Below are 13,783 nucleotides of genomic sequence, written 5' to 3'. Positions count from 1 at the left end.
GGGATCCAATACCCACAGACTGCCTCTAATAAAAGACCAGAGAGCTAAAGCATTTTTAAATAGTGGGTGACTAACCACTGTGAGAACTTAAAAATAAGACGGTGGCTTCAGCAGCAGCGCAGCCTCTAAGTCACGCTGCTCCTGCTGCAGGGATGGCCGTGGTGCGGGGTCCCTGCGTGTGCCATGTGTATCATGTATGCCACGTGTGCCACACGTGCCACGCTGCTGGCTGACCCGGTGCTTGTTACAGCCCCTTCCAGCCAGGGAAATGTGGCTCTGGGAATCCAGGTGAGTGTCAAAAAGCCCAGGGCAAAGCTCCTTTCAAGGAGCCGACAGGGAACCCAAGCAGGGTCGAGGCAAGCAGCAAGTCCTCTCTTGGCCTGGAAAGTGGCCACTGTGCAGAAATAGAGGAGAAACGATCGATCGGCTCTGACACAGCACAATGACAGCTCTCGGGGCTCCAGATCCACCCTGCGAGGAGGCCGAGCGGTTCTGAGCCCCGGCTGGAATCCAGTAGGCGTGAGTCTGCCCCAAATGCCCGCTGACACAGGTGACCCAGGAGCCGAGGGGCTGCCCCTGTGTGTCGTGAGGTCCCCTCGGCCTCCTGGCCTCACCACACGGCGCGGTGAGGAGGCCCAGGGCACACAACGTCCTCTGTGCCCAGGGCTGCTGGGCCGCGCCTGGCTGGGGCCTTTAATCGCAGCCAGAGGAAGAGCTCCCTCTGCATCGCCGCAGCACGGACACCGCTCCCGTAGGATCGGAGACTGCTGCGGTCCTTTGATGTCTGCAGCTGGGATGTGCAAACCTCTGGGAGCACCACTCGATGCTCGCTGCGTGCCCCAGGCAGCGGGGGGCAGGGGCAGAGGCACCTCCCTGCTGGTGGCAGCCTGGAGCGGTGCTGGGCCTCGCGGGTGGCTCTGGGGCAGCCGAGTCCCCGCGAGCAGCAGCGCTGTGCTTTGAAAACATGCAACGGGGTAATGCTGTTGACTGTTCCCCATGTGTAATCTGTCCCAGAGAAGAAATATGCGTGTGTCTAGAACCAAGGGGTTGTCCAAGAAATGTGTAAGTGGATTTGCTCCAGGTTTGGTTTACGGAGTTGAGAATGATAATGGGAGGCAGTGGGTGCGAGGAACCAGGAAGACACAGAGCTCACCTTCCTAGGAAGCAGAGAAAAGGAAATGGGTGTTGCTGAACTCAGAGACCAGGACGGTGAGAGCCCAGAAAACACAGGAGGAGAAGTTGCTCGGCATGTCCGGCAGCTCCTCACAGAAAGGGCATTGAGGACACAAACCCAAAGTCACTGAGCATGGAAAGAGGATGGGAAGTGAGCTGAGAGCGCACCTGGGCTAAATCACAGACCCTAAAAACCTAAAAAGCAAGCAAGTGGTTAGTAGTCAGATGAGCAAGGATGAATATAAAAGAGTAGCACACAAAATGTAAGAAGAAGATTTGAGCCTGAGGCACAAATGAAGGAGCTAACAAGGGAGTTCAGAAGTAAAACTTCTGGTAAGTTGTTAATGGCAAGAAGCCCAAGGAGCGAGCTGGTCTGCGGCTCTGCAGGGAGGTGCTGTTGGTAGGGAGCTGAGGTAGTTGTCGGTGGTTCGCCGTCGGGATGGGGGGAGGTATCGGGAAGGGTCCTGCAGGGGTCTGTCCTAGCCGGGCTCTGCTCAATATTTTCATTACCAGCCAGCATGACGGGTTGCCGAGGACGCTTGTTAAACAGGAGGGCAGCGCTCAGCCGGGAGGAGCTGCGAGCCTGTCGGAGGACGGGGTTAGCACTCAGGGTGGCCTTGCGATGGGGTCAGGCCAGGCATGGGGGTGCGCTCTGAGGGCTGGGGTGGGCTGGGACGGTGCCGCTCGCTCTGCCCACCGACGCCTTCGCAGTGTGGGAACCCGCTAAGGGTTAATGTCGTGGGCTGTGGGTCTCTGCAGATAGGTGTGGATTCCTGGAGCTCACCCAGCATTCGTCCACGCAAGTATTTCCACGGGCCAATTATTCCTGAGTGGGGATTTTTGATGGGGCGTTTTTGGTGTTATTTAACATCAGTTTCATCGGCATAAAACATGCCCGGAGCTTGCACAATAACCATAGAAAAAGAATCATTGGACCTGGTGATCTCTTGAGGTCCGTTCCAACCCCTACAATTCTGTGATTGTGTGATTCTGTGGTATACCAGCTTGAAGGGAAAGGTGGGCAAATCAGCTTGCCTCTGCATTAGCACCCAGCCCCAGGTCAGAGGGCTGGACTCCTGACAGCGCATCCCACAGCCGGCGTGGGGAGGGGGCCACACGAAGCCCCCGGTGTGTTTGTACCAGTGACTAGTCTGCCCGTGTACCTCAGTCAGGAGAAAAAAAATCACTGCTAGTGGGGGAGTGCATTAGCTGCTTGGGCTCATTAGCATGAAGGGTAATTTGCACTAATCAGCCTGATGCAGACGCAGCATGGGGAACCCGGGCTGCCAGCTGGGGCCGTGCGGCACGGCCGGGGATAACGGCAGTCCGTTCTTCAGGTCTTTGGTGGGGCTATCGAGCTGTGCGGGTGAGATCGGGTGCTAGCGAGCACCGCACATCGCTCCTGGAGATTCGTACGCCAGGCACGAGGCCAAGAAAAGCAAGTGCCGTTTCATCCACCGAGCATCTGTCACGGGTATCTCGAGAGGAATCGGCAGCGGAGGGCTTGAACCGAGACACCGTATCCCCGATGACTGGCTCTTGCCTAGCCCAGCGCCTGCAATACAGCTGGGGCTGCGCCGGGCCGTGTTTGTTCTGCTAGGGTGCAGCATTCGTGGCACACTGTCACATAATTTGTCTGAGCGTATTTCCAACCACACAGTGTATCCTGTGCAATATGGAACGGTTTTTGATTAAAATGGTGATCAGGCGCTCTGCAGCGTGTGCCTACGGCACGGAAAAGCCCTCCAATTCAGGCCATTAATTATTATTGACAGCAGGCAGTTAAGAAAATACGAAAGGAAGAAGTGGACGCAGTTGAGTTTTACAGACTTCCAATGCACAATAAAACATTTTATTTAAAAACAATGCATTCAATATTGTGTTTTGGCACATGAGTCAATGTTGCAGGCACATTCACACCAAACAATAACATTGCTGGAAGATTCAAAATGAATCATCGCGTTTTTCTCCACAAACTATGGTCACGACAAGTATGCGGTACTCCTTTACAGAAAGAACCAGGCTCCTTGCTCACAAATGTGACGACGTATTTACATGCACAATGCTCTGTGCAGGCCACATCCAAACCTCAGATGTGCGGCCACACCTGGTACAAAACATGTCAGTCTGCGGGCCCGATCCTGATCGCTCTGAAGCCAACAGAGACTCTTCAGGGGGAGCAAGACTCAATGCCAGTTCTGCTTGCAACATATCTCACAACATGTGCAGCTTCGCATGCCATTCACCTGAGAGTGTACTCTGGCCCTTTGTGAACATTAGCCATTTAAAAATAAATAATACTTTTAGTATGGCCATTAAATAATGAATCCTTTATTACAATTATGGCATTTTTTTCTCTTTTTTTTTTAATATTTATCTTTTTATTGAAAACAACTCCATCAGGCATTGAACTGTATAGCCGTTTGAATAAAGACACATTCATTTACAGAAAACCTGCTTCCTAAACGATTTGTTTTGCAACCTTCATTCACAGTTAGTTATATTTCACAACTACTTGCTTTTTGGTATACTCCACAACTAAAACTGGTAGCCAAAACGCCTTTTAAATATATCCTGCTACCATTCACTGAAAAGATGCAAGCAACTAAAACACAAAACGAAGATGCGTAAAAGGAGGAAAGGTAACACGCGTGTTTCCATTCCTATGTACACCTGCTCCTTCCCGTTCCCGGCCGACGGCCCCGTCCCAGCGCGGGGCACGTCCTCGGCTGTCCCCGGAGCTAGTCGGAGGCCTTCTCTCGACTTTGTAAACTGAAATGTTTTGTACTTACGAGTATTGATCACACTGCATTACGCATACTTTCATTTAGCTGTATTTGTTTGTCTAGACATTCAGTGATAGTGTATATTTTCCCTGAACCGTCATGAATTCATTTAGATAAAGAGCAACAGGAAGATTTTGGGCCAAACAAAAGCAGAGGAAGAGTCTAGCCAGCACGATAACAAACGCAGCTGGGATTTGCTGTCCTGAGGACGCAGGGCTGCAGCTGGCTTCTTCCTGCAGCTGGGAGCCAGGCAGGAGCACGCTCGCCTTTTTAACAAAAATGCCGTTTTCTGCCCTGGTTAAGGATCAAGCCCCTAACACGGGGTTCTACAGGAAAACCAGCCTGAAAGCGGGGCTTGAGAAAGAAGCCCAGCCCTGGCCCTGAGGAACCAGGAGGGTGTTTACCCGCCTGGGGAGCAGAGCCGCCCGCGCAGCCAGCACAGCCTGCCCTTCCCCTTTGGTCTCTGAGAAGAGCAGAATTCAAAGAGATCTGAGGAAACAGGCAGAAACAAAAGATGCACATTTTAAAGATGGTTTTCCACATTGCAACAGCTCGGACAAAAAATATTGATACTAAGAAGCAATTTACTTTGGGCTGTATTGCGCCATTGATTTTGGGGCAGAACTCCCCATTAAAATCAATGATTCTGAAATGTTCAATGTGGTTCTGAAAAATCAATGGGGAGTTTTGCTTAAAAATCAATGATATAATATGGCCCTTTGTCAATAATTTTTCTGTGCTCCCATTTCCGAATATTTGCAGTCGTTTCCACGCTGCCTTCTCTGCACTCGGCGCCTCTTTGTGCCGCCGCGCAGCAGCAGCTCGGCGGTGACCGCTGTCCCCTGGGACCGGCACCGTGCCCTGGCCCCCCTCTGCCTCGGGTCAGGCCTCACTGCGAGCAGGAGGAACCTAAGAGGCGCCTGAGTCAGGGAGGCCAAACGAAGCCCGTGCTGTGTCAGACAGCTTTCCCCCACAGTCCACCACAGAACCGACGGCAGCCGTCGGGAGAACAGGCCTTCCACACGCGGGCATCTTCCTGGCTTTGCTGCAGTTACGGAAGTCGTTTACATTTTAAAAAATAAACTACGACAATTTAAAGAACTGCCTCGGGGCAATTTAGGTTTTTGGTTTCAGCTTCTAAGTTTACTGATTATCTTCTAACACGGGTGCTCTAGAGCAGTCGTTCTGAACAGACGGAAGGCACGCACTGCCAGGACAGACGGACGGAGGCCCTGGCAGTGCCGCTGCTCCCTTCCCTGCTCCTCTCACAGCAATGCCAGGGCAGGAGCTGCCCCCGGCCGCTCCCCTCGGCTCAGCCACGGGAAACACTTGTGCCACCAGCCCTGCTGGGGACACCGGGGGTCCCGTGCGCCTGCCCAGCAGCCACAGCCTCCCCGCAGGGCCGCAGTGGTGCCCCCAGAGCAAGGGCTCGGCCGGGCTGTGCTCCCTGCAGCAAAAACAGCCCCGGAGGCACAGAGGCACACAGATGGAAATACGTGTGTTTAGGCTATGGACATTTACTTGCGAGTACGTCTAATTTAAAGTAGTTATGTCAAGTAAACAATACGCAGCAGCCAAGCAAGACCTGCCAGTGCAAATTTGCCATTGAGAGCCAGCAGCTGAAAACTGTATAGAGTGCACTGGCCTCCACATTCAAGCAAATATAATGATAATTGTTCATATTTCTTTAATTTGCTGATTAAAAATGACCTCTCCTGACACGAAGCTGATAGCCTGCCCCTTAATCAAAATAGCTGCCGCTAAGCAGGGGCCAGCGGGCGCCACAGGCCGGGCCGCAGGGCGTGGGGGGGCCCTTTGCTCCCCAGGGCTCCCGGCCGAGCCGCACACTCCGCTGCGCACCGACTGCAGAGCGATTCGCCTGCCCTAGCAAACGTGCCTCTACTGTACAGCTCCACAGCAAGTTATATCAGAGATGATTAGTTACGGTACGTCATGAGCAATTAGCGCAGAATCCTTCCTTCCCTGTGTCATTTCTCTTTTGCTGTTTTAGGGTGTGCTCTGGCACCTGCAGAAGGCTTTGTGGCCGGGCTCAGCTGGGCCGGGTGCTCCCTGCCCCTGCTCACTGCCAGCAGCGTTTCGGGCCGGGGAGCCTGGCCCCTTGGCTGGAGGGCGGCTGAGCCCAGCCCCGCGCTCAGCCCGGCTGCCGCCGCGTTCCCCTGGGCACCGTGCTGAGCAGGGCAGGGCCGACCGCCCGCGGGTGCCATCCTGCCAACCTCAGCACCGGGGGACCCTGCGCTCTGGGTCCGTCACCTGGGAATAGCGGGGCCGGCTGTCCTGCTCTGCATCACCCTGCGCGGCCGCGCTCCGATCCCTGACTGCGGCCCTCACCTGCTACCACAACACAAATAATAAATGGCAATATTAATAATAAAAGCACCACATGGCATAACACGCTAGCGTTACTACACAGCTATGTCTTCATAATCACATTTGCTAGAAGTCATACTCTGCTGTACGAACAGTGGTGAGCGCAGGACGATTGCGACAGCAAGGAAAGCCGGAGATGCCAGCAGAGCTGATGCAGAATTACGCCCTGGGAAAGAGAACTTCGCAGTCAGGAGGTTTCTACACAAGTGCGTCTGAAGTCACTCGTGGGCAGCAGGCCGGCATGCCATGCCAGAGAGCATCCAAGCCCCTTCCACAGCTCTAAACGCCCATTGCAAAAGTAAAAGCCGGAAAATGCTGGATAACTAAATAGGGAAGAAGGGGGGATTTTCCAAAGGGCTTTATAACTCTCGGTATTTGCAGACAGTGCAGAGGGATGACGTACCTCCCTGCAGGAATAGGCTGAATTTGGTCGTGTGGCGGATGCGGTGGCTTTTCCCCCCAAAGCGCAGGAGGTGCCTGTTGTGGCTGGGGGTGCTTTGAGGGGCCGGGGATGAGACCGGGCCGGGAGGGAGCCGGGTGGCCCAGGGGCCGGTCTGGGGGCGCGGGGCTGGCTGTGGGCACCGGGCGATGCTCCCGGTCGCTCCGAGTTTGTGTGGTACCGGAGCCCCCTGCCCTCTTCCTACGTCTGCGTGTGGGTACGGAGTCACTGAAAAACTAAAAGGTGCAATTTTAAGGTATGATTTTAAATTGTCTTTTGCATCTTCTTTCAGTGTATAGTCAGTTCTCAGTGTCATACAGAATAATATAAAAATGTTAAAATACTTTTAAGCATGCTCGTTTTAATTAGAAAAAGGTACTTTACAGACTCCTTTATCCTGAGACATCATGGCCAAGATTTTCAAATACGTGACCCTAAGATTTGTCCTTTTTGCAAACAGCCTGATTTTCAAAGGTACTTAGAAAGCTGTGTCTCCCTTTGACCGCACTGACTGTTTGTGACCGGAAAACGAGGCCACTAATTCAGTTGTCTGACCGTGGACTTAGGGATGTAAATGGGGAAATCCAGTAATTGCATTTCCTGTTCCCTGTGCTCCTGCTACACTCGCTTCCCTTTAAAAGCCATTTTTTAGGAACTTGGAAGTCCTGATTTCATGCCGTTGCCTGCCTGCCTGGCTCCCCCCGACCCGCTCACCCTCGTGGGTGCTTGGTGGGGCCGGGCCGGAGGGACGGCCGGGCGCACCTCTGCCGAGCGGCGTGGAGCACTGCGAGGCATGGGCAGCGGCAGACGGGGCTTCTGGTGCCGGCTGCCCCATCCCGTTATCCGGGCTGAGGAGGCCTGCCAGCCCTCCCTGCACGGCCCGCACACCTCGCGAGGGGCCGGGTGCTACGTGGGGCCTCTTCCGCACCGCCGCCATGCGCCGCAGCGAGCGGCGTGGGAGCCTGGCTGCACACGGGGGTAAATGGGTGCTCCCGGCGGCTCCCTGTGCCGCAGTACGGGCACGGGCTCCGTGTGCTTACAGCCGAGGAGACGTTGTCTCCCAAAGGGTGCTTCCCACCGAGGACACGGCCTCGAGAGGGGCGCACGGCCTGGCGCCGCGCTGGGGCTCGCCTCGCCACGGGGTAGACACTCCACAGAGACCTACGGCCGCCCGTTTGGTATTTCAACTTCAAAATTAAAAGACCAAATAGCGTCACACAGATGTGAATGAAAATGTTTCAGTCGGTCTAATTTGGACTAGGGTGTGGCCCCAACTGACTTAAAACACTGGAGTATTCTAAGAGTAATACAAATGCCTAGCTAAAGTACAAGCTGTATTCTCACCTTTTCCATGAGGTCTTAAAAAAATGTAAAATTCAGTAAATACGAAAATATGCAAGCTGTGGAAATTTGGGATCCTTGCTGAAGAACTTGTAAGTGATAATAAACTGGGATTCTGGGTGGCTTTGTCAGTCAGCCACGCCAACCAGATGGATGCTCAGCTACTAATAGCAATGTATACAAGAGAAGCGATACCTTTTAAAATTAGCACTCCTAATTCTAATCTGAAAGGAACAATTGACTTAAGATGTTTAGAGGCATTTAGTGGAATGCTGAAATAGGAAAAGATTTTAAAACATACTTCATAGCATATATATAAATGCAAAATATTTCAACTTTGCTGTGCTGCTGCATGAATAGCATCCACAGAATCTGATAAATGCTTCTGCACTGCTAAATATGCTTAAACCCTTTGATGAACAGTGACAAGGGTGATTAAAAAGCATCTTTATATTATGGAAAATATTTTAGGGTGGGTATTATTATTTTTTTTTTTAGAATTGTATCTGAAGAATGTTTAACTCAGATTTGGGCACTTTTTATACAATCATTTGGCACTTCAAGATTAGGTTCTTAGGCACAATGCGACAAGGTCAGTTTGGCCAGTCCTTCACCGTGCATCCTGTAGAGCAGCTGGAACTCTGCAGGCAGCTGGTGGGACTCCTGCCACTTGGTTGTGAACTTTGTTCCTTTCTTATCATAGTAGTGGTATGGGAGGTCTTCCCTTGTGTTGGGGTCGAACCCGAACGGCCAGAATCCGTACAAGTGAATCTCTTCGCATATGGCAGAAGCAAGTGTATACATGAGAATACCTGTGCTCAGCCGCTTGGGTGACAGGTGTTTGTTTTTCCAGTACCTGTGAAAAAGAACAAAGGCGCGTTAGCATAGGGTACACATAATGCCACGGGTTTGTTGTAAGAAAAAAAAAGGAAAAAATCAGTGCATGGAGACCGTCAGTGCTCACAGCTGTTAGCCCCAGCAAGGTAAGGATTGCTGTTCTGGTCAGTCTGTAATGAACAGCACTGCAGAACTACCTTATTACCAGTCTGATTCTCTTTTGTGATCCCCTTCTGATGTCTTTTTGTTTTTTAACCTGGATAAGCAGTGCCTTATCCAGAAAGGTAGATTCACTGGCTCCTGGTCACATGCGCCACATTTTCCTTGTATAAATTACTACAGATTTGCTGCAGATGTCTGTTAGCATCCCCATTTGCTAGCTAGGAAGAGCAAGTTCTTCTATAAGTGGTGCTTTTCGCATGCAGAATCTCACTCAACTCCTCCGTACTCCTTCTGTCTCTGCGGAGCCCCAGCAGGAGCAGAGCCCACGGCAGAGCACGCCCTGTGCGCACAAGCAGCCCACCTCAGATGTGCCTCAGTATAAATCCGTACAGAAATAACTGAAGCACTTACTGAAACAATAACAAAACTGCGTTTGCTTTGAAAGCAGACGGTACCGGGTCCTGACTTGCTAGACAGTGCCTATCAGGTTAGTCGTGAACAGAAAAATAAATGCAGTTGTATTGGTATGGAGAGAAATATGTATTTTGACAAGTTAAATGTGAAACAAAAATACGCACCTGTTAACATGTTGCATTATATTTCCTGGCCAAGCCAACTGGACCTTTAGTTGCCCTCTATGCTCAACAAAGAAGTCAACCAGTGTTCTTGTGACTGTTGCTGATGTGTGGAAGAAAAAAGCCGGGATCCAAAGAATGGCTCCATCAAGCTTTTTTAGACTTAAAAAGAAATTGTTGCGATCCTGAATGGTCAAAAGATTGTTGTAATACTTCTCCAGGATGCTGGGGTTGAAGGTTGTGAGATTGGTTTTCCTTCCAACATCTTTTTGGAATGCCTCAGTTGGAGCAAAATTGCAACGAAAAACAAAATCAGATTTATCTATTTCTTGTCCGCACTGACTCCCGGTCAGGATTCCGCTATTTCCAACCACGGCACAAATGTTGTAATGCTTATTCAGGATCGGTGACACGTCTGGAAGCAGTGATCTGAAGTTATTACTAATAGAAAAAACGTACTTATGGCTGGAATAATCATAATGCATCAGCTGTCCAATCCGAACACTATTCTTGGTCAAAGAAAAATTTTTTATTACATCGACATGCTGAAGGATTTCTTGCCTAAAATAAAACAGAAAAACAAAAGAAAACATTGAGTTATATTTCTCCCTTTTCTGTGGTGGAGAGATTTATTTCCAGCTAGACTTACTTTTTTTTTTTTTTTTTTTAAATGCAGCAAAGCAGTTTCCTGAGCAATGTGGTGCAATGGCTTTAAAATTAATATACATAAATAGGAACGATGGAGCTGGCTGCTCACTTAGTACTCCGCTTGGCTTTACTGGCCTGTCCTGACTGATGCCAGCTAAGGATGTGTCCATGTCTGCTGCAGTAGTGTCAGGATTAAAATATCGGATTCACCATATAAATGTGAGGAATGTAACAGCATACACTTCCCACGTTCACCTTCCTGAAGAGTAGGGTGAAACGCATTTCTGTTTGTGCTGCAACATGCCTGGTGGAAGAGTTTGCTGCTGCTGCTGTTCTCTGCACATATTTCACTCAGTTCTGGACCACGGATCTCTGGTAATGATGGATATTGTGTTTGCCATGACGCATTTGAAGCAAAACCAAGAAGTCCAGCTGAATTAACAGTAACGTAGCTGATTTTTTAAATACAAGTACTTCTTGTGTTCTCATTAAGAAGCTTTGAGTCACAAAACAAGTGACAGTCACTGTCTGCCTTTATGTAAACATAATTCCTTAATGTCTTTTTTGAGCAAGCATGCCAGCATCTTTGCAAGGGTTATTAGGAACACAAAAAAACAAACAAAACCAACCCTGCTCAGGAATTTCCCTAGCAGGGCATAAAATTAGAAAACCAATACCACTTTATTTGCTCATGTTTATGGAAAACAAACAACCTTGCTTCCAGCTCGCATCCTCCAATGTCTAAGCATTAATGGAGTCCCACTGGGTACCCTAATTATGGGTTATGGCTGACAGACAAATGCAGAGGCAGATCCTGAGGCATTAGCTAAAACCAACAGAGGGGTGACACTGAGTTATTTATTAAGAATGAGATGGTGGTGCCAGGAATGAAGCCATACTACGGGGGGGGGGGCACACCAGCCGGGGAGATCCCAGGGAAGGGATGGGGCAGGCAAAGTGCCATCGCCTCTCGGAGGCCCACAGCTCCTTATCGGAGTCTTTTGGGCTCCTTATGGGCGGTGGGCAGCATTTGGCAGTGCTGGAAGTTCATCACCGGCCTGCTGTGCCTGCAGCAGTGCTGCCCTGGCACTGGAGAGCGACCAGAAGGGAGGAGAGAGGCCCAGGCCCCGCGTGCTGGTGCTGCAGGGCTGCAGTGGCCCCGCTCTGCAGGGCTGAGGGACCCGGGTTCATGTTTCGCAGGTGGGATATGCGAACAGTCACGGTGCGGCCTCTAAACCAGCAGGCATTCATCACGACAAAGCCAGAGCCAAGATGGCAGTAGCTATCTTAAACGGCTAAAGGATTCTGTTTTCTTTAACTTCACTGCTGTATATAAATACTGCAGTAAGGCCAATAAATAACAGAGGCTGGGCAGACATCACCGAGTTCACATCACGGTGAGGAAAAGAAAAGCCCATTTTGCTTCACATGAAGTACAGGGCGGCTCTGAGGAAGCTTAAGGAACCGAGAAACTCCTTCTACTGCCACGAGGCCGTGAAAGTCAGCGCACCTTGTGAACGGGAGGCAGAAGCCAATGTGCAGTGAGGGCATCTCAGGGGGGTCCGGGCTTGGTGGCCCCCCCGAGCCGCGCCCAGCCCGCCCGGCGGGCCGGAGCGGTGCCAGGAGGCAGAGCCGCACCGCACTCGCTGGGAGCTGCTGGCGGCTGGGAAGTCGTGCTGGGCGCGTTCTGCCCTCCGTGAACGTGGCACTTCATGGCTGCTACAGGCTGATTTGTTTCGAGTTTTAAGCAGCCAGCCATTTATCTTGATAAATGACACTTTCTCTCGCACTCTGGGAAACTGGGTCATGTTCTGTTTGGTAAAAGGATGCATGTTGCAGCTTGGTGTCCTGCTCTGAAATAATCAATTCCTCCATGTAACCATCTTGGGAAATGCTCTGATTCAGCCTTTGTTTCTCACGGCTGGCGAATTACTCAGAACTCGGAGTATTTAGCAGCCCCAGATTGCATTTTCTTAAACCCGCGGGGGAAGGGGATAACCTCAGGGAAGGTGAGAGGGGGCGAGCGGGCGCCGAGCGCTCACCTCTGGTGCGCGAACGCGGTCCGGTTGAACACCCACTTGGAGGGCTTCTCCTGCAGCTCGTGGGTCAGGGAGTTCGTGATGGGCACGAACGAGGGGTCCAGGAACTTCAGCGCGAACTGCGACCTGCAAAGGAGCGCACGGACCCACACGGGCACGGGGGCACACTAGGGGCACACGCACGGGGCACACGCACGGGGCACACACCCGGGGGCACACACCCGGGGGCACACGCACGGGGCACACACCCGGGGGCACACGCAGGCCGCACCCCGTCTCCAGCCGAGCCCGACCCGCGCCCCGAGCCGGGCGGCAGCACCACGGACAGCGCCGGCTGCTCCGCGCCGCTCCCCGACGGGCCGGGCCGGGCCGGGCCGTGTTGTGCCGTGCCGAGCCGTGCCGAGCCGTGCCGGGCCGTGCCGGGCCGTGCCGGGCCGTGCCGAGCCGTGCCAGCCGCTGCCCACCCCGCAGCCCCCCCCGAGGCGCCGAGGTTCCCACTCCCGGCCCGGGGGCCCCGCGGTCCGGGGGTGCCGCCCGCCTCCCGCGGCCCCGGGGATGGGGCAGCACGGATGGGCCGGGCAGGGGCGGCGTGCCCCCGGGGCGCCGTGTCCCCGGGCTGCGGGGGAGCGGCGGCGGGGCCGTGCCGGGCCGCGGGCAGCGGGCCGGGGCCGCGGGGCCTTCCCGGGGCCTTCCCGCGGGGCCCCGCCGAGCAGCGCCGGGGCTTCCCCGGCACCGGCTGCCGGCAGCGGGGAGCGGGTGCGGGGGTGCCGTGGGGGCCGCGGGTGGGACGGGCGGGACGGGAAGGCCCCCGCCCCCGGGCCGCGCCCGGCCGGGCAGCCCCCCCAGGCCGGCCTCACCTGAATCCCGCGTGGAACATGTACATGCGGGGCCCCCCCGCGCCGGCGGCGCGGGGCGCGCCGAAGATGTTGTCCTTCTTGAGCGAGACGTAGCTGATGAGGGAGAGGATGAGCAGCGCGATGCTCAGCATCACCAGCCCCAGCACGCTGGCCACCCGCACCATCTTGCAGCTCCTCATGCCGGGAGGCGGCCCCGCGGCTGGGCGTGTGCGGGGGGGCCGCCGCGGGGCTGCATGGGGGGGCGGCGGGCGCGGCGGCGGCGGGCTCGGCCCGGCGGCGGGGACGGGGCCGGCACCGGCGGCAGCCGCCGAGAAAATGGAGGGAGGGAGGGAGGGAGGAAGGAGGGAGGGAGGCGGCGAGCGGCGGCGCGCTGAAATGGCAGCCGGCAGCGGCGACCCGGCGGCCCGGCTCCGGCAGCCCCGAGCGCCGCCGTGCCCCCCCCCGCCGCCCCGGCGCACGGCCCGGCCCCCCCGGGCCCCGCTTTCCTCCGACGGCCCCGGGGGCCCGCCCCGACGTGTGCCCCCGCCAGCCCCGGGTG

The 13,783-nt window shown here is 54.0% G+C and overlaps 1 protein-coding gene across 1 annotated transcript; it reads right to left on the bottom strand.

The window, feature by feature from the left end:
* Window positions 1-2,988: 2,988 nt before the first annotated feature.
* ST8SIA3 (ST8 alpha-N-acetyl-neuraminide alpha-2,8-sialyltransferase 3) lies at window positions 2,989-13,556 on the bottom strand. Its single transcript, XM_080571940.1, has 4 exons — window positions 13,246-13,556; window positions 12,392-12,514; window positions 9,705-10,262; window positions 2,989-8,983 (listed from the first exon to the last, which is right to left on the bottom strand). The coding sequence occupies exons 1-4, from the start codon at window positions 13,422-13,424 to the stop codon at window positions 8,701-8,703; spliced, it is 1,143 nt and encodes a 380-aa protein (XP_080428066.1). The 5' UTR covers window positions 13,425-13,556; the 3' UTR covers window positions 2,989-8,700.
* Between the last annotated feature and the right edge of the window lie 227 nt (window positions 13,557-13,783).

This window comes from Anser brachyrhynchus, assembly GCF_964034855.1.
Source record: "Anser brachyrhynchus genome assembly, chromosome: W".
In the NCBI taxonomy this organism is placed as follows: Eukaryota; Metazoa; Chordata; class Aves; order Anseriformes; family Anatidae; genus Anser; species Anser brachyrhynchus.
This window is presented reverse-complemented; position numbering and strand designations above follow the sequence as displayed.